At 34.3% G+C, this 21,113-nt stretch overlaps 2 protein-coding genes across 4 annotated transcripts; one reads left to right on the top strand and one right to left on the bottom strand.

Annotated features, from left to right (window-relative positions):
• Nucleotides 1-4,342: 4,342 nt before the first annotated feature.
• LOC142629508 (uncharacterized) lies at nucleotides 4,343-6,135 on the bottom strand. 3 transcript variants are annotated; one of them, XM_075803514.1, is made up of 2 exons: nucleotides 6,022-6,135; nucleotides 4,343-5,807 (listed from the first exon to the last, which is right to left on the bottom strand). In XM_075803514.1, the coding sequence occupies exon 2, from the start codon at nucleotides 5,271-5,273 to the stop codon at nucleotides 4,395-4,397; it is 879 nt and encodes a 292-aa protein (XP_075659629.1). In that variant the 5' UTR covers nucleotides 5,274-5,807; nucleotides 6,022-6,135; the 3' UTR covers nucleotides 4,343-4,394. The 3 variants fall into 3 exon arrangements, with proteins under 3 accessions (XP_075659629.1, XP_075659630.1, XP_075659628.1); XM_075803515.1 differs by lacking the exon at nucleotides 6,022-6,135 and having other exon boundaries at nucleotides 4,343-5,386; nucleotides 5,450-6,006; XM_075803513.1 differs by lacking the exon at nucleotides 6,022-6,135 and having other exon boundaries at nucleotides 4,343-5,363; nucleotides 5,450-6,006.
• Nucleotides 6,136-15,626: 9,491 nt separating this feature from the next.
• On the top strand, nucleotides 15,627-17,730 carry LOC142627719 (NAC domain-containing protein 83-like). The gene is made up of 3 exons (XM_075801584.1): nucleotides 15,627-16,288; nucleotides 16,638-16,924; nucleotides 17,171-17,730. The coding sequence occupies exons 1-3, from the start codon at nucleotides 16,108-16,110 to the stop codon at nucleotides 17,465-17,467; spliced, it is 765 nt and encodes a 254-aa protein (XP_075657699.1). The 5' UTR covers nucleotides 15,627-16,107; the 3' UTR covers nucleotides 17,468-17,730.
• Nucleotides 17,731-21,113: the final 3,383 nt, after the last annotated feature.

The raw sequence follows: 21,113 nt of genomic DNA, 5'->3' as shown, positions 1-21,113 counted from the left end.
AATGTCCTAGCAATAAGAGAATCTAATTGCTCTCGACATTGATTGTTAAAAGCCTTCTCCAAAGGAGAATTCCTAACCCCTTTTTTCTGAAAAAATGGATGACTTGTAGTTGTACTACTCTCAGTAGGACCCAAATTAGGACTACTAGGAGAATCAGATGGTAAAGACACTAGCTTAGGTTCTTCAATCTACGCGAAGATTCCTCATACGCATCTTCTAACTTCTGCATTTCATTCAAATACTCATCTCCAACCTTAACACATGCTTGTATTCCAAAATTAGATAGTTTTAACAAGTGTGCCTTCACCCTTGAATAAGACCCCTTAAAAAAAATTTCATAATAGTTACATCTGAAAGTAACATTCCCACCACCAACAGCTGCTTTTTCTAACTTAGTAACATATTTCCATAGAGAAGCAGCTGACTCAGTTGATTTTTCACTTTCAAGATTCATTTTAGTAAAATCACCTACAATATTTAACTTTAATAAATAAATAAAAGTAAAGCAGTAACAACATTATATTATATCCCACTCTCACACAGTGACAGTGAGAGTGGGATTAAAAAAAACGTTATAATTAGTGAGTATTTAAATCACTCATTCACCCAAACTAAATGGCCAAATATCTAGAAAACAAAAAAAAACAAAAAAAACAACAACAACAACAAAGAGAAGCTTAAAGAGGTCGGACTTGACTTGTGGTCCAAGCCGAGAGAGAGAGAGAGAGATCGGAAGGGACAGGGCATGACGTTGACGTCTATGGAGCTCGCCAATCGACCCAATCTAGCTCCTGCAAGAGACGGAGGGCAACGGCAGTAAGCAGAGGTCAAAGGGAGGGTGGGTGGGTTAAGAAGTGAGAACTTGAGATGTGGGTTTCGACCTAATGACTTCTCAGACTTGGCGCCAAAAATGGTATGTCGGTGCAACCTAGCTTGCTTTCCCAAGGTTAGGGATAGAGTGAAAGCCCAATATCACAAAAACCTTCTCTATATTGAATCAAAACATTTGGAGAGATGAAGACCTAGAAATTAACGCTATTGATTTTTTGACTTGAGAGAGCACAAAAGAGTCAAGCACATCCTTAACAACAATACAGTTTTTCCAATCAACTTTCACAAAAAGAACAAGATCTCCTCAAAAAAACACATGAAAGAAGGGAATCACTCCTTGCATTGCCTTAATCGGGTTCCAAAACTTAGCTTCACACTTTTCAATAATAAAGAAACCAAGAATTTCCATACACAAAATAAATAAATACGGGAAAAAAATGGTCTCCCTGTCTAATGCCTTAGGAAGGTTGGAAGAAGTCAAACCCCCCCCCCCCTCTCCCCACGAAACTAAAGAGGACCGACATAGTCGAAGAAGACACACAACTCAGGATCAAAGAGACATGGTGACTAGAAAAGTGAAACAAGGTCAAAGTGTCTCTAATAAAGCTCCATTCAAGTTTTGATAGCCATGAGCCTCAATTTCAACTTCATTTTGGAGATGGAGTGGATTAATTCGTAGACAATAATGGTGTTGTCAACTCCTTTCCTACCCGGAACAAATGATGTCCGGAGGGGAGAGACTAAATCAGTCATGAACGAACAAGTCCTTACCACAATTAACTTAGTAACAATCTTATAAAAAATGTTACACAAACTAATGAGCCGGTAATTACAAAGATGTATATGATTGTTACATTTAGGAATTAAGGTAATAATAGTTCAGTTCAAATATTCTTGAATTTTACAAGACACAAAAATATTATCGATTTCCTTCCTAACAGAATCCCCCACCAACCGCCAAAACCTCTGAAAGAGCCCGACATGTAAGCCATTAGAACCAGGAGCTTTGAACAGTTTTATATCTTTTGATTGCCTATTATCAAATGAACGCAACTATCACATTCTCTCTTTTATTAATATTATTTTTTATGCTTACATATACCCCTTATGACATACTCCAGACGAGTTGACAAAAATTGTGCCTTTAAAATGAAGAAATGGGTTCAAAATCTCAATGGCTGAAGTTGATGACCTCTGGAAGGCACATGCATCATATAAGAACAACTCGGTCAACTATGAAATCTATGGTCACTTTTGAATTTCTGTACTCTTGTTCTAGAAAGTCTTTTCATTGGAAATTAATTAGGTTACTTGTTGCTCTGTTTGTGTATAAATAAATATTCATACGCACAATTTCTCTGCGAAGATATTTAATGTGTACGTGTGTATATATATATCGTTATTAGTTGCCTGCATTATTTTATGTAGCATATAGAATTATATTGATCTATTTTTTCTACGACATCAGGAAATCAAATCTTGAGTTTGATCTTCTAGTATCTCGGCTAATTACAGTTTAATTATCTTAAATCCCCATCCCACCCCTTCATAAATAAATAAAAAAATATCCCTACCCCCACCACACACACACACACACACACAATAAAAGAGAAGGGAATATCCGGATAAAAATCATAGTTTATCAGACTGTCACTAAAGGAAAATAAAAACTAAATTGACTGTAATGTGGTACACCACTTTAAATATGGCAAATGATGAATAAGGAAAAAAAAGGGGGCATGATACATATATGATTGACATAAAGGACCGAGCACTATTTCTTCTTCAACAGCGATCTCCCTTTTACTCATTTGCAAGTTGGAACTCTTTTCAGCTTATAATTAAGTAAAAAAATAAGCTAATTATGTTCATGGTTCCCATATACTATTTGAAGAGCAAGGAGAGCAGTCCTTTATATTATTATTATTCTTTTCTTTTTCTTTTTTTTTTTTAAAAAGTCAATATTCTCCTAAGAGATCATCTATCTTTTCCCTTGCCAAAGGACAACAAAAAAAAAAAATCTTCTCTCTCTCTAAGGTTTTCTTTTACTTCCAAGAATAACTTTTCATTATTTTCTACAAAACAAATACAAGTAAAACCCCACTCCTCCAATTCCAGAGCTATCTTTCTCTCCACAAATGTGAAAATGCTAGAAGAAGGGGTTAAGTGTAAACCAAAGTCATGGTATTTATTAGATGCTTCAAAGAACAGCAACCCCAAAAGGTTAACTATACATTTAGAAAAACAAAAAAAAAAAAATCCCATAGATAAAATAAAAAAGAGTGAGTAGGGCAAGATGGAAACCCAATTGAGAGGCCCAAAAGTAAACCAAAGTGACATTATTACAGGAAACAAAAGGGGTATGTAGATCATTAGAAGCACAAAGACATTTTCCACTTAACAACATATTTTACTCAAAACACAATAATTGCAGCCTTTGACGTTTCTCTCTTTCTCCCTTAAAACCCTCTTCAACACCCACACGCAAACTCCTTTGACCCAACAAAAGAAAATAATAATAATAATAAAGTGAGAAAGAGAGAAAGAAAGAGAAAGGAATTAAAGAAAAAAAAAATAAAAATATCATAGCCGCAATTTGGCTTACGAAATCCAACTTTTCTTTCCTTACATACTATTATACAAGTGGGTTGAGTGCAACTGCTTGAGGGAATCTCATCCTATTAATTCTTTTATTTTATTTATTTCCAATTTAGTCCTTGGAATTTTTAATAATTATTGTGGAAAAAAGAGTTTCCCTTCTCCCTACGGAATCAGGCTTCTTCAATTGTCAATGTTTGAGGCTCCAGTTTAACTAAAATCTCAACCGTCCCACGTTACTCCCACTTCAATTTTCATATTTCCACAACCGTCCTTGATTTTCATGCACTACTCCAAAATTGCCATTGGATTCTTAATAGTTAATTCAACTATAGACTTCTTTATATATATAATTGAATAATAAATATCTTAATGTATTTCAGAAAAAATATATATATATTGGGTGCATGAGAGTGCATCTATGACATGGGATCCAATAACTCAAATATTGTTTATTTTAATAAATTGAGTGCTCGATGGTTTTAATCAATTTTGTACTACCTTTTCAACTAAATCATTGGAAGGTTCAATGACTAAAATGACCTCGTTTGAGTTTATATATATTTATTTTTTTATGCATGAAACAGTGATATTAGGGTGCTTCGTAATGGTAATGTCATAATGTCTATGTAGTTGTCCTGTCCTTCTGTGAAATTAATATTTTGAAGTTTGAACAACTAGTGAAATGGACAAAAAAAAAATTTATGAGTGTGAAAAAACAATATTCATTGGACACAAAAAACCCTCCACTCTAATTTTATCTTTTGATACGGCATACTGTGTAGAGTGTACTATCATTGTAGAATACTCTTAAAATGATAGCTATTGTAATGTACTATATTTAATTAGTAATATTGATTCAACCAACTATTCAAATCATTCGAGGCCCGTCATGATATATATTTTCTATATATTTTTCTTTGAGAACCCAGATCAAAGACCTGGGCAATTTATTCAAAAAGAACTCAAACTCGATGAACATCATGAAGAACTAGAGGGGCAATATCAGATGGCAAATCATGCAGCCAAACCTGAACCCCAACGTCTAACTTAGCTTTCTTAGCGAGAGCATCAGCAACAATATTACAATGAGGACTAACATAAACAAAGTCCACAAACTGAAAAACAGCAGAATGCATTCGAATATCATCCAAAATGTTGCCAAAACTAGCCATTGCACCTGCACCATGAAGAAGAGCGTTAATGATGACCGCAAAATCTCCTTCAAACACAACTCGAGTGATGCCAATTTCCAAAGCAAATTGGACAGCCTTCAAGCACGCTAAGGCTTCTAAATCTGCCATTGATTGGGCCATCGGAATGGGTGAGGACAGAGCACCTACAGCCTCCCCTCCATTATTACGGACAATGACACCGATGCCCACCAAACTTGAGCAGCGAAACACCGCGACATTGAAATTTACCTTGAAGCAATGAGGATCCGGAGGGCGCCACTGCTGCATGGGAGGAGGACGGGGTGGGACAGGCTCAGCGGTCTGAGCTTGCAGAAATTCTTGCAAATAACTCCCTGCTTTACTGCATATACTAGACACGGGCAGAGGAGGGTGACTAAATTGGACTACATTACGTCTATTCCAAAGAAGCCACACAATGATCACAAAAATCTCTGCTCTAAACTCTTCTCTGCTGGACAAGAAGCTGGCTAGTAACTCGCTGAATGAGGTGGGATGTGACGGTGCAGTTTGGTGAAACCACTCCATCGTAGGCCAAACTCCTGAAATGACTTCACAGTACCAAACCGCATGAAGAGAATCTTCAGGAAGAGCATTGCACTGTGCATAGCTCGCACTAGGAACGATGTGACGCCGATGTAGATTAGTCATTGTTGGCAGGGCATTATTACAAATTCTCCACACAAAATGCTTTATTTTATTAGGAACCCGAAGCTACCAGATTGCCTTCCAGAATTTTTTCTGGCCTTCCGGATTAAAGCCACCTGCATTAGAAGATATATCACAGGAAACCAACATTTTATAAGCACTACAAGTCGTGGACATACCAGTTGGCGTGTACGCCCAAATAATGCGATCATCAGGACGTCGAATGCTCAACGGAATACCCAAGATAATGTCAGCTTCATGGGGCAGAAACATTTGCTGCACAGCCTCTGTTTTCCACGCTGCTCCGTCCTGATCAATCAAGGAGCTAACTTTCACATCCAGGGCCAAAGAAGGAAGGGGTGAGATGACTGAACAGTTTGCACGTCCAGGAAGCCACCTATCCTCCTTAATTCGCACAGCCTCCCCTGTCCCTATGCGCCAAACCATCCCTTTTCGAATCACATCTCTAGCACCAATTATGCTCTTCCATGTGTAAGACCGTGAACTTGAATCTTTTGCATCTAAGATGGAGCAATCCTGAAAAAATAGAGCCTTAAAAACTTGATGACAAAGAGAATCAGAATTATTAATCAATCTCCATATTTGTTTAGCCAATAAATCATCGTTAAATTTTTCAATTTCTTTGAACCCCATTCCACCAACTTCTCTAGCCTCACACAATCGCTTCCATTTTACCCAATGAGTTTTCCAATGCTCTCCACTATACCCCACCAAAATTTGCGAATCATACCTTCCAAATCCCTTACAAACCCCTTAGGGAGTTTAAGGCAACACATGGTATAAGTCTGAATCGCCTGAATTACTGACTTAATCAGAACTTTACTAACTACCTGAGACAAGTTTTTCTTTTCACCCTTGGAACTTTTTTCACACCCTTTCTTTGATGTAAATGAAGTTCTGTTTTTTTGCCCTACCCACTAGTGCCGGCAACCCCAAATATTTTTCAAATTGACGGATAGATGGGACACCCAAAACTTGTTGAATCCAAACCTGAACCTCATGAGGGGTGTTAAAGCTAAAAAATATATTAGTTTTCTCACGGTTAATTTTCTGGCCTGAACCCCTCTCATAGATAGCCAGAATATCAAGAATTTCCTGACACTTAGCTTCTTTAGTACTGCAAAACAACACACAATCATCTGCAAAAAATAAATTTGAGACTTTTGGACCATTCCTACAGATAGCCACACCCCAAATATGCCCCTCCACTTCAACTTTATTCAACAAGCTTTGCAATCCCATGGCACACATAAGAAAAAGGTAAGATGACAGAGGATCACCTTGGTGTAGACCACGACTAGGTCTGATGCAAGACATGATAAGACTGACCATCCTTTCCCCAAGCCCAAGATGCCTCATAGCTTGCTCCAAAAATTCTCATTCGATCCTGTCGTAAGCCTTACTCATATCAAGCTTAAGCGTCATCTGACCTACCTTCCCATTTGTTTTTCTTTTAAGATAATGAAGAGTTTCAAATGCCACAAGTACATTATTTGAGATAAGCCTACACGAAAAAAATGCACTTTGAGATTCCGGAATGGCACTGGCTAGAAATTTTTTCAGCCGGTTCACCAATACCTTAGAAATCAACTTAAAGACCACATTACACAAACTAATGGAACGAAAATCCACAACTCTTTTTGGGTGTTTTACTTTTGGAATTAGAACAATAAAAGTGGAATTAAGTGACTCTAGCACCACACCGGAATTAAGAGCATTAAGAACCACAGACGTTACATCTCCACCCACAATATGCCAAAAAGACTTATAAAAAATAGGGGACATACCATCAGGTCCAAGTGCAGTAAGTGGAGCCATTTGATCAAGAGCCAACCTAACCTCATTAGCATAGAAGTCTCGGCCAAGCATTCTAGCATCCCCCTCAGATATGGTCGGGTGAATGCCACTCAAAATCTCATCGAAACCTGAAGGATTGGATGTGGTATAGATGTCCCTAAAATAATTTTCAATGATGCCACCCACTTGGCCCTCATCTTCCTTCCACACCCCATCACTATCCTTCAAACCAGCAATAAAGTTTCGACGATTCCTTTGATTTGTCCGACAATGGAAAAACCGTGAGTTGCTATCTCCTTCCTTAAGCCAAGCATTTCGAGAACGCTGCTTCCACATGCATTCTTCCCTATTTTTCAACCTTTGGATCTCTTCCCTCAGCATATAGATTCTCCTCGGGTTAGTTCTATAACTACCACCTTCTTCAGCTTCTTGCAACTCTTTAAGCTTCTTATGTAAGGAATTACGAACATGCCCAAAACATTTTTTGTCCCACACCTTCAAATTAAGTTGACAAGCCACAATCTTTTGATGAAAGCCCCAAACCAATTCAGACACAGCTTGTTCACCCCAAGAATAAAGAATCACTGATTCACAGGAAAGATCTTTTAGCCACATTGCTTCAAATCGGAATGGTTTGCCTTTCCTATAGAATTGCTTGAATTCAAAATTAAGGAATCCCTAGACTTTCAAACAAAACGAAAAGCTATTAGAAACTTCAAAGTAATTAACAAAACTTTTTTTTAGGTGAACTACAACAAGTACTCGTCAATTCATTATCGATAGTGTAATATGAAAATCACATGATCTCTAACTAAATGCATTTTAAAATTAAGCAATTAACTCTTTTAAAAGAAACTAAACCTTTTTTGACCATGAAAATTTAAAAACTCACCGAGCATTCATGAATCTTTCTGTCATCAGCACTCAAGATTTCCTAGTGTCATGCTTTTAAAAGAATTTGTTAAAATTTTGAACCAAACAGGGTGTGTGTGTGTTTCTATATATATATAGTTAGGGTTTTAGGACCCAGTTGTCATAATCTAATGCTACCTCATATAGTACTCATTGACGTGGCCACGCATAATTGAGATCCATGGACTCTTTTATTCTAATTTGTTGCATACAAACTCCCAATTCATGACTCTGGGATCCACTCTCAAGATTTTTCTAGTAAATGTTGTAAACTAGTTGCAACAACTTCACTTGATTAGCAAATCTTTAGTATGGATGTAGGTCTCCAATTAATACTTCAAGATAACTTAGAAAATTCTAGATCTGTGTACAAAACACTGCTCTCTTGTATATGTAAAAACGTGCTCTAAGGTTTATATATATATATATATATATATATATATATATATATATATATATATATATATATAGATATAGTGCACTTGAGTTGTACAAAACCTTAAATCCAACGGCTGAGAAGAACTGCTCAAAACCAAATCTACAAGAATCCCGATCAATCGAGATGTGCAATTCGACTAATCGAGTCAAGTGACTCTCAACCAGTCGAGCTACAATGGAGAACATGTGTAGTAGTAGTTCTGTTTGTCTTGAGTCTTTCACTGTTTAAATCTTGATTTGTCTTGAACAAATATTTAAAAAATACCCATTTACAAGACAAACTAAGTTCTAACTGTTACAATTGTTTATGATTCAACCTGTCAAGTTGCAATCAAGAACCTGTACAGTAGTAATTCTATTTATGCATTCTTAAGTCTTTCACTGTTTGAATCTTGATTTGTCTTCAACAAATATTTAAACGATACCAATCAAGAAGACAAATTAAGTTTAAACTGTTTACAATTGTTTATAATTAGCTAACCTAAAAATATGGACCTAACATACATGTGTGTGTGTGGGGTATTGTAACTCTATGGTAACTCATAATAATATTCTACAATAATAGTTTATATATTTATGGTATATTATAATATAATCAATATGGGGGCTCTACCTTAAACGTAAATGTCTTAAGCAACCATTTGATAGAGGACCTCGAAAAGCTCATATATTGTATATTTCGTGATATATATATGGTTCTCGCAAAGACTTTTACTTTCACATTCCTACATTTTATATTCAAACTCATCAAACAAACAAAAAAAAATGTCAAACGTTTTCTTGGGGGAAACGGAACAACTTTTATATTAAGTAACCAACTATTGAGAAATACATGGGGTAATGTACTTGTTGTTGTGCATTTAAAAATATTTGAAAAAAAAAGGGTACCAACAATCTCTCTTGGGGTTAAGTGCCGTGAAATGTTTAATTGAAATTTGAAAGAGGTCAAGAATTTGAAGCTCCTATAGTGTCACAATAACACTCATTGAGTTTTTTGGTACGGTTTCTGGATTCTTCTATTGTTTATATATATATTTTAACCTATAAATAAGATAAGTAAGGGTACCAATAATCTCTCTTGGGGTTAAGTGCCGTGAAATGTTTAATTGAAATTTGAAAGAGGTCAAGAATTTGAAGGTCCTCTAGTGTCACAATAACACTCATTGAGTTTTTTGGTACGGTTTCTGGATTCTTCTATTGTTTATATATATATATTAAACCTATAAATAAGATAAGTACTATCATTTTCTAATAATTTAATCTAATATAAGCTATAAATTTTATAATTTTGGTAAAACATCTTTTTACTTCCTACGTCCCTCTTCCTAATAAAATAGAATAATTATGAGTTACCGTAAATGTCTATCAATTCGAAAAGATACACTAATTCTCGTTTTCTTATTAAGCACGAAAATTTATGCACACACTCAATTAGAATGATATATTTGTCTTAACTCAAAAAGTTCATCCATTCGCAAAAATTGGGCATGAAAACTTAAGGTTGACAATTTTGCCAAGTCAATCACTGGCACAGAGTCTTTATCAAATATTGGGTTTTTGTTACAAATTTTTTAGTATAGCGTTGTAATAAGACTTACTATTGGATGCTTATTAAGACAAGTTATCATCAAACAATTTAAAATGGTGCCGTCCCCATGAGAATACCTGTTAAACTATTTTCAAATCAGGAAAAAAAAAAAACATGGAAGTAGTCTAGTAGATGCCGTGTTTCCCTTTGCATATGGAGTATAAGATTTGAAAATTAAAAGGATGCATTATGTTATTGACAAAAATTAACGAGCACATGCATTGTGGAATAAACCCTAAAATTCTATCCTTGTGATGTATTAAAGCACTCATTATGGTCAAAGAAATAAAAGCACTCATTATCTGGCTCGGAAAAGTTTTTTTGTTAGCTAAATTGTTTAGTGCTTGAGTATTGTGGTTATGAATCAAACACACACAAGAAAGCTCCGCGCTCAACTCTATATTACTATTCCAAATTTTACAAAAAGCTACATTGCTCGTTAACAATGTCAAGTGATGATGTAAGGATCTTCAGTGAGCCACTAATTCAAATACAGAACTTTAAAAGATCTTCTAGTTCCTGTAAAAAAGATAAGTTTAATCTGAAGGTACCGATATGGTACTGACCTAAGAGTTTCTACTTTCTAATGCTTAAGTCAAGAAACTTCAAAGAACTAAGAATGAATATAAAGTAGAATTAGACTCAACTTTTCTTGCACCTTTGCAAATGGGGTTGGCTATCCTTATATAGGTTATCTTCATGACCGTTGGTCTTTATTTGTTTTTCCCTAACTCCCATTGGCAAGATATTGTTTGCTTTGGCCACACAAGCCGCACAGTTTTGTTCTTCCTCACATAACACACAACCTTGTGGGAAAAGACCTCTAACCAATTACAGTCTAAGACATTCCATATAAGACATAGACCTCCCCCTACCTAGGCAATGAGGGACTCAGTCGGGTTTTGGTTCTCCCTTGCCTTACCCCACTTAAGAGGATTTTTGGCTTTTAGATCCTCACAGTTCCCCCCCCCCCCCTCGTTAAGGGCCACACACCCCTGTGTAGAACCTACCCACCATCCTATTGCATGCAAAAGGGTTTACTCTAATACCATTCTATCATGCCCTAACTCCCAACTGGCAAGATATTGTCTACTTTGGCTACACAGACGGCACAATTTTGTGCTTCCTAACGTGACACACAACCTTGTGAGAAAAAGTCTCATATTAATTAGAATCCAAGACATTCCATATAAGGCGTAAGACCCCTTACCTAAAGTAATGTGAGACTCAATCAAGATTTGGTTCTTTCTAATTTCACCCCACTTAAGAAATTTTTTGACTTTTTGGGTCCTCACATTATTAACACATCCTTCCATATCTAGAGAATGGTCGGCTAATGCTAATTGTAACGGTCGTGGTATTGAGTAAACTCGTGACCATTGGAATGGTCACGAAGTAACTCAATGCATTAATTGCTTTTTTGACAGTTACATTTCTAGCTCAATTAATTACAGGGTCGTCCATTAAGGTGGACAACCTTTTAGGTAGAACTTTATAACGGGTGTCATTCTTTGCACATCACTAAGTGCTGAAGCTTTTTAAATAAAATTTCTCTCTCTCTCTCTCTCTCTCTCTCTCTCTCTCTCTCTCTCTCTCTCTCTCTCTCTCTCTCTCTCTCTCATTGTAGAAATTTTGGAAAACCAAATGTGAGTGCTCTTATAAACTATGAAAAATATTAATATTCAATTTAAGATAATTTTTCTCCTAAAATTTGAAATGCTTGATCTACACGACTATACCCCTAATGTTATCTACCATTCTAATTAGAGCCCTTCCATTCATATATAATGTTGAAGTGGTCCTTAAGTGCCACATTAGCTCAAAATGATCTAATTTTTTCAAAATTAGGGGCGAAAGTCTTTTTTGATAATTAAAAAAAATTATTCTTTTTTTTCATTTTCTCATTAATTCAAACAAAAAAAAATTCTTCTTTGGTAGCATACCGACAATCTTTCTTATTTTCTCAATAAAAACCAAACCAGCACAAGATTGGAAATCAAATTAAAGGTGTGGAATTGGGGATGAGGAATCTTAAGGTAGAACAAAATTGAAAAAACCCGATAATTCATTCTTCAAAAAATACAAAAAATGGAGAGAAGGGTCCTTAGATCCAATATATATAAACCATGATTTGATTGAAAATTAAATTAAATTAAATATTTTAGATTCTTTAATTTTCAAAATATTTTAGGCTATTTAATTACATAAAATGTTAAATTGACGTGACATGATTTGATTGGACCAACTAACAAATGTGGCATTTATCTAATTAACAAATTGAATAAAATGGTCCTATGTTATGAAAAGTTTTCCTTAAAAAAAAAAAAACATATGTTACGAAATGTTATGAGTAAAAATTCTTAAATATTAAAATTTTAGAGAATAAAATTAAAATTATTCTCAATTTTAAGGGTATAATTTGACCAAAACAAAAAAGATTGCTGCGATATTCATTACGCTGCACGTAATAACAAATAAATACTTTATAGAAAAAGTAAAATAAGTTTGATTTAAAGAAATAATCAATGCTAGTTACTATCAAGAATGAAAAATAATGAAAAAAAAAAAAAAAAGCAAATTAATTAACACACTTTGATGTGGAAAGGATAGGTTTGTCTTTTCATAGGCGGAGAGATTCTTTGGACGATTTATCCTAAAACTTTTCCATCTGATCCAAAACTGTGAGACAAGAAGATTGAGGAAATCTTGAAATGGGGCATCATTTGAAGGTGGCTTTTTTGTCAGTTACCCTAAATCCGACGTGGGTGCCCGTCGTTTTGGGGGCAAGTAGGTCCCTAACCTTTATTCCCTCACCCACCCTCCCACGAGGCCACAATTACTTCACAAAATGACCAAACTACCCCTCCCCCTAAATCAACCAAAAATTTTCTTTTTCCCATCTCATAAAAGATAAGATATGGCATTAATTTTTTGGTAAAGGGAGATGCCAAAGGCAAAGGGCACTCTCATTTTTATGAAGAATCTCCAATGCATTGTCAATGTCAATGACCCCTCCATCTCACTCACTATAGAGCATCTTCTTTCATCGTTTTTACGAAAATAATTACTTATTTAAACACGCTTTCCCATGCGTGTACCCTATAATTAGATCATATTAATATTAGTAACATGACATACAAATATGAATACAAAAAACTAAAAAGAAGGCTAACATGTAAACAACTCAAGATTATAGTTTCCATATAAGAATAGAAAAATATTGATATTTAATATAAATAGTAAAAAAAAATTAAAACTAGAATTATTGAATTTTTTTCTCATGTTACAAATATTTTTTTTGATAATTGTGTTATTGCATGTAATTTTTTTTTGGGAAGAGATGTAATGATTTAATAACATATATTTTGACACAACAAATAGAAGAAAAAAAGGGGGTGGAATGCAAGACTAAAATTCATTTCAATTCTCTGCCCCTACTTTCATTTAAATTCAATTGAGTCTTTTAAGTTTCAAGATTATTTAATTAAAGTCTCTCTGTCAATTTTGGTTAATTTTTTTTTATAATTAATTAATTTTTTTAATTTAAAAATTATTGAAAAAAAAAATTTAGACAATTATCTGCAACATTTATGAAATTTGATGGAAATAACTTAATTAAATAAATTTGAAATTTAAATGACTCAATTAAACAAAAGTAAATTTAAAAGACTGAAATGAATTTGAATCAAACTTATCGTGTGAGGCATAGATTCAGTGCATCCAATGCACTGGATCTGTTGAGATGGTGACACGTGTCATTATCTCTATAAATCTAGTGCAATTGGATACTAGACACAAACCTCACCCAAACTTATCTAAGTGCAATATGCATTTTTTTTTTTTTTGCCAAAAAACAAAAACAATTATAATACTTATAATATAAGCCTTCTACCTATTAAAATTAGAGCAAGACTTAGGTATAGTACTTACGTGACGTTTTTTAGGCTCTTCTCTTTAGATTTTGTCATGTGGCATTTTTATGATGAGTAATTTTTAATTAAGTGACCACATGTCAAAATTTTAGGAGGAAAACTTAAAATTATATTAGAGTATTTTTGTATAAATTTAATTTTATGTATAAATTTAAAAGGTATTTAATATATTTATAATATTTTTGTTTCATACAATTAACAAGAATTTTTGTAAAAAATATTTTTTTTTATATATATATTTTTGGAGTATGTATATGAATATGATACGGTATATTCTGCATTGAGACAGAAAAAAAGAAGAAGACGACAAAATCCGATTTGCCTGCTTTAAATACCGATGGAATAGAGTAATACGTATCTGGGTGGTATTTAAGAAGAAACATTGGTTTATATTTTGGGGTAGTTATTGTAAGCAGTCCTACTACTACCATAGAGTATAGACTACATAGTACCTCTGTACCTTCGGAGTTTGCAAAGAAGGTTTTTGGTACGGTTAGTCCATTGTCCACGTCCATAGTTCATACACAACAGAACCGCAGGCTTTTATTTATGTTCCGTACTTCCTTCTTCCACCTTTACCCATCAATGTGTTTTAGAGGTTACGTTTGTACTTTTGCAATCCCCATTCAAGCCATTTGTGACCTCCAGCTGTCAGCATGACATAAGCTGACTTCACTTCTAGGAGATTGAGACCCTTCCATGTACTTTCTAAATTACCATTACACCCCATGACTTTCTGCATATCACACCTCTCATCCTTTACAAGACCAAATTGCCCCCCACCATTGTCCATGAATCTCTTCCTCCTCTATTTTTAAGTGTCTGGTTTCCGGAATCTTTTAATCAAGTTTTGATATAACTTTTATAAAATAAAAAATTTAACAAATTTCCATAAAATCAGCTGTTTTTGTTTCTTTCCCATACAAAATTTGTAAAAATATTTCCTAAGCAAATTTCCTTAGACTTCCGTTAACAAAATTCTATTTTTAAAGCCAAAAAATTGTTGCACACGATGCTTTTTTACTTGTGTGTAAAAGTGTGTTTGCATTAAAATATTTATAATAAATACTACTTGTTTTTAAATGAGCTTTTGCTAACAAGTGTCAAACTGCACTCGTCAAGAAAAAATCTAACTCGTTATATTGTATTGAGAAGTAGCAAAATTTCATAAAACAAAATATATATACTTAGCTAAAATTTGTTGGACTCTATTAAATATTCAATCAATTACATTAAAAAATTCACTATTAGCCAATATATTTCAACACTTGTTCAATTACACTAAAAAACTCAACTTTAACCAATACATTTTACCACTTGTTAATCGGACTCTTTTAAAACTAAAACTAATCGAGAAGGAAGGGTGACTAGACCAAAATTCTAAGAATTTTATAATCACCAATCTCTATCTTTTCTATTGGTATGAAATTTTAATAACAATTCATTTCCTTTCTCAAGTTTCCATCGTATAAAGAAAAGAGAGAAGAAAAAAAAAAAAAAAAGCTTCAAAAGAGCTTGAACAGCTTCGGTTATTCCACAAAGGTCGAATGCCACTAGGCTTATATTTTAGATGCATTTGGTTTCGTTTAAATAAAAAACTTTAACCTTTTCGTGAAGACCCAAATGAAACTCTTATACGTTTGTTAAAAATTTAAAATAGCGTCCGTCAAAGGAAAGTAGTTTGAGTCTTGTTTACGCCAAACGTGTCGTCGTATTCTATTCTTTCTTCTCTCTCTGTCTTTCCATCCTCTCTTAACACCCATTACTATAAAAGAAACCAAACCTATTGCATCTTAAAACACACCACTCTTCCTCTCTTAGCCTTTTTCTTCTTGGCTTTGGGGCTTTGTGCCCATTAATAATTTCTCTCTCACCCTTTTCTTTCTTGTTCTTCTTGTTTCTTCTTGTCCTTGTTGATGACCTTTGTTATTATTCCCATACCCCCCACACTTTTAATGAGCTATAAGAAGTCAGCTTGAGTTGCTTCAATTGTAGCTGAGTTGGGTTGAGTTAAAATAATTGAGAGATAAAATATGCTAAAGTTTATTTTGAAGGCTATATAATAAGTTTTGTTTTTGAAAGCTGAGTTTTAGTTTTTTTTTTTTTGTTTAGGGTGTTTGTTCTTTTTTATTTTTTTTGGTTTTAAGAGATGGAGAAACTTAACTTTGTTAAGAATGGTGTGCTAAGATTGCCTCCTGGATTTCGATTCCACCCAACAGATGAAGAGCTTGTTGTTCAGTACTTGAAGCGCAAGGTGTTTTCGTACCCTTTACCTGCCTCTATCATTCCTGAAGTTGATGTTTGCAAGTTTGATCCTTGGGATTTGCCAGGTAGATTAACATACATATACATACAAGTTCATTATTAAAGCTTTGGAACTTTTTCTTTTTTCACAATTGCAAAAAAACTACAGCTATGTAAAAATTTCAAATATTTGTGCAATTACACAACATATTGAGGTGGGTTCTTGGAATCTTAGTATGTAACCAAACTACAATGCCATAGGGATAGAAAATAAATTTATTGTAACATTTTGAGGAATAGTATGCTCCCATGGTACTAAATGAAACAGCTCATAGAGCTAAAGTGATTAAATTTTAGCACCCAAAAAAGAAGAAGAAAAAAAGGCTAAATTTTGAAGTGAAGTCTAGTTCTGATACATGGGGTTTGTGGGTTCAGGTGATTTGGAGCAAGAGAGGTACTACTTCAGCACTAGGGAAGCCAAGTATCCCAATGGGAACCGATCCAACAGAGCCACAGGTTCTGGTTACTGGAAAGCCACCGGAATTGACAAGCAAATTGTAACTTCAAGGGGCAACCAAGTTGTGGGGATGAAGAAAACTCTGGTTTTTTATAGAGGAAAACCCCCACATGGTTCTAGGACTGATTGGATTATGCATGAGTATCGCTTTGTTACTGCTGAAACCTCACCCTCCAATGCCCCACAAAAGAAGACCTCAACCGAGGTGAGTTTTCTCACTTTTCACTTCTATTTATTTCAGTTACTTAACATTTCTTCTTTGCATGATTAATGGCATAAGGTTTGTAATTGTGTCAATAACACCAATCTTATACAAATTGCAACAAACCCATTTCAAAAAGAACTCTTTGAATAATGCTATATATATATATATATAAACCACCAGCATTGGTGATGTCAATTAAGCCGAAATTGTTAATAAATGTAACAATCTTATTTCCATGTCCTGCAGAGCTCTGTGGTTCCAATGGAGAATTGGGTTCTCTGCCGCATATTTTTGAAGAAAAGAAGTAATAAAAGCGAGGATGACAATGTACAAACCGGGAACGAAAACACTGTTGGAAAACTCAGGACTACTAAGCCTGTTTTCTATGACTTCATGACAAAGGGGAGGACTGATTTGAATGTTGCCCCTGCTTCCTCTTCTTCAGGTTCAAGTGGAGTCACCGAGGTCTCTTCTAATGAATCAGATGATCACGAAGAAAGCAGTAGTTGCAATAGTTTCCCCTACTTTAGAAGAAAACCATAACTACTTTATAAATCTTCTTACTAGTTCCTTGTATCAGTAAGTAAATTGGGCAAATCTGATCTCATATCAGTAAGTTTCTATGTCTCCTATATGTGATCATCACTTAACCGGCATCAAATTGTCTTTAGAAAACATCGAGAGCAATGGATGTTAACGTCTTGGGACTTTGTAATCAAATCTCAAATCTTCAAAATTATGGTGTATCAATCTGTATTTTGCATTTGAAACATGTTATCTCAAAAAAACAAATCATGATTTGGCAACGTTTAGCCCACCACCATGCAAAAGCATTTCTTTATCAAAAGTTAAAATCATTTTTAAGGGAGTACTAAAGAGAGTCAGAGAGGGGAAAAAGAAAAAGAAAAAGAAAGAGGGAAAGAGAAGGCATGTTTGGATGTGTATGTGTATGTGTATGTGTATGTGATATGAACTTTATCAAAAGGAAACCCAATTTTTGGGAAGCACAAGAATAAGAACATGATCTTTGCAAGATCAGCATCGCACGTGGTTCCCATTCTCCCTTTAGGGAAAGGTAAAAAATTACACTAATAAGAGAACCAATTCCTTAACCTTGTGTCCAAATGGATGGAATGAATCTCTAAAAAATTTCAAACCCATCTCCAAAGTCCAAATCGTAGCCTTCATAAATACTCAAATCCATATCATTGGAAAAATGGCGGAATCTTGTTCAAAGAAACAGACATCCTGGACAAATTCCTAACATGCTTAAATACTCCAACCAAGATCATTGAAAATTGCAAGGTTGATTCTTTTTCAAAGAAAGCAGACAACCTTAAAGTATTTTCCACAACATTTGTTTCAATTGTCTTCCTACTATACCAGTACAAGCAACGTGAAGGGTAGGTATATCACTCTATTGCTGCTGTAGGGAAACAGGGTTAACTAAAATTTGAACCTACGAGACCAGTAGGTGAAAGTAGAGAGTAGAAATTAATGGATTCTTGCGCAGAGACGGCAGCTTTTGAAAATGAACTGGGGGTCCCTAGCTTTGAAAACTGATCCAATGGCATTCGGTTCCTAAAAGTACATGATTTCTTGCACCTTCCTGTAAGTTTGAATTAAATTAATCTATAATAAATTTGTTGAGCCAATGCTAACATTACTTAGGGTCTGTTTAGATAGAACTTATTTTGCTGAAACTGAAAATTGAAAATTGAAAATATTGTAGCAAAATAATTTTTAAATGTGTGAATAGTATTGTAGGACCCATTTTTAATGAAAAAGTTGATGAAAAGTGAAATTTGTGGGACCCATAAACAGTAATTTTGTGTACTGTTCATAGCTAAAAGTCAATATATGCGGCTGCTTAAAAAAAAAAAAAAAAAAAAGTCTCCAAAACGTGGACGTGGGCTGGACGTGAATCCAAACGCCCTCTTAGTAAGAAGTTACAAACTTATGGATGTCACTTTAATAAAAGAATAAATTAATGATTGAATTATTATTTCTCATTTGTAACAACATTTCAATTTATAGTTTATTTGACAATGTTCAAAAGCGAGCGATTAATGCACAATAAGATAAAGTGAGTTGATTCAAGTTGTGAGAATAAAACAAGTCAGAGAAAAGTTCAAAATAACATTAATGGAAAGTAAAAACAGTAAAAAATGTATTATTAATTAAGTGAAGGGAGAAGATTTGCTGCAACCTTGTATACAGTCTGCATGTAGGATAAGGTGGCAACCAAAGAGAAGTGACAAGTGTTCAAGTGTCATGTAAAATGCACATGGTTAACCTAACTTATGATTTGTTATTACTTTTCTTTGGCTACCACCTTACCCGATATGCAACAATTGCTACATACAAGATTGTTGCAAATCCTCTCCCTTAAGTGAATAACAAAGAATATAATTTCAGATATAATAAAATGAAAGAAAAGAATATACGTAGTTGACCTTAACTAATTTATTAAAAACTCATAAATGAACCCAAAAAATGAAAATTAAGGTTGGTTGTTTTATAATAACCCTGTAATAAGATCACTCTACTAAATTAAAGGGTTAGAGTGTTGCTCTAGTAAGTAGAGAGAAGTATATAGGATCGTATATAGATCATACATAGTAGATGGTTTTTAATATTCTTGGTATTGGAAAAAAGTAGAGGCATTTCTCCAATGATATTCCTTATTGAATTTGTTAGACAATATATAGCCAATATCTGCAGAGAGATTCTCTATCTTCCAACTAGACTGCAACTTTGACCTGAATAAAGTGTAAAATTCTCACCACTACATTAATGTATAATACATCTAATACAATACTTTAAGAATATAAAAAATAAATTCAGTTCATATTGTCGTGAACGTGGCATACATGCATGGGCCACGACATGGCTGTAGTTGACTCACCCAATCATCAATAATATAATTTAAGCATAAAACACAACTTATCAAAATGATGATAATCATCATCAGATACTTATTATGTATTACCATTTTTTTTAAGGATCTGTTAACTCAAGTAATATATATAAAATATGGTATAACAAAACCTATAAGTTAGGTTGTCCCCGCACTCAAACAACTACAAGGATGATATCATATTCATATATGCTAGTTCCAGATAAGTTAAATGACAGGCCACAAATCCTATATGTGAGTGCCAAGTGGACAGGAAGGACAGCGTGCCACAATCCTCAATTCTTTTATAGACATACACAACTTGCACATTTATCACCGTATGATTAGATTCCATCAATTACATATAAATACCACTTTTGATACTTGGAAAAATTAATCCAATTAGTGCTTGAAACATGCACGGCTAGTTGTGACAAAGTGTATGGCTCGGATTGAAGTTCAGTTTAATTTTGTATTATTGAGCTTATTATGCCATAACAGGAAGGAAAAATTAAATTTACATAAGATAATCAAAAAAAATAGCCGACCAGAGTTTCTTGTGACAGGGGTTCAGAATCACCTAAGGCTGTTGGAGTTCTTCACGTCACCTTTTATATATATAATTTCATTTTCATGACAGAAACAAGTTGAGAGAGAGAGAGAGAGAGAGAGTGAGAATTGGGTTGTGGATTGCTGACTTGGGCTACATATTGTCAATCACGTGGGCAGCCCGTCATGGTAGACCACATACTCACAGCTCAAACTTTAGTAGGCTCACCTGATTAGGTCAATCACACAAAGAAACCCCACCAGGGTTACAAATACTTATATGAAATGAAAGGACAATGTGTGGGGCATCATATGCAATGGGCAATTTTGACAATTTCATGACACCTTTGCCTTATAGACAGGGAATGAATTATCAATTATGTTGACTGGTTCCGAAACCAACCACTTTTAAATGCAGTTTGTTTGGACAAATTTTAGTTTTAAAAAGGTTGCTTAGTATCTCTGCAACAAGGACATCTCCATTTTTTTAACCACATTCCAGTGATATGGTCTGATCAAATATACATATATTGAATCTACCTGATGATAATATAAATGTGGCGGGCCCTGTTTGCAATTGAAGGCTTTTAAGACTCCCCCATCTCTACAACAACCATCGGACGTGCTTGTCAATCTTAGTCAACCAATTCACACAACCTAAAAGGTATCCAAAGCCTAATAAGAACCTCACAAATTATGATTATGGACTCTATCAAGAACTTGTACGAAATTATAACAATA

Source organism: Castanea sativa, chromosome 3 (genome assembly GCF_040712315.1).
Source record: "Castanea sativa cultivar Marrone di Chiusa Pesio chromosome 3, ASM4071231v1".
Classification (NCBI taxonomy): Eukaryota; Viridiplantae; Streptophyta; class Magnoliopsida; order Fagales; family Fagaceae; genus Castanea; species Castanea sativa.
This window is presented reverse-complemented; position numbering and strand designations above follow the sequence as displayed.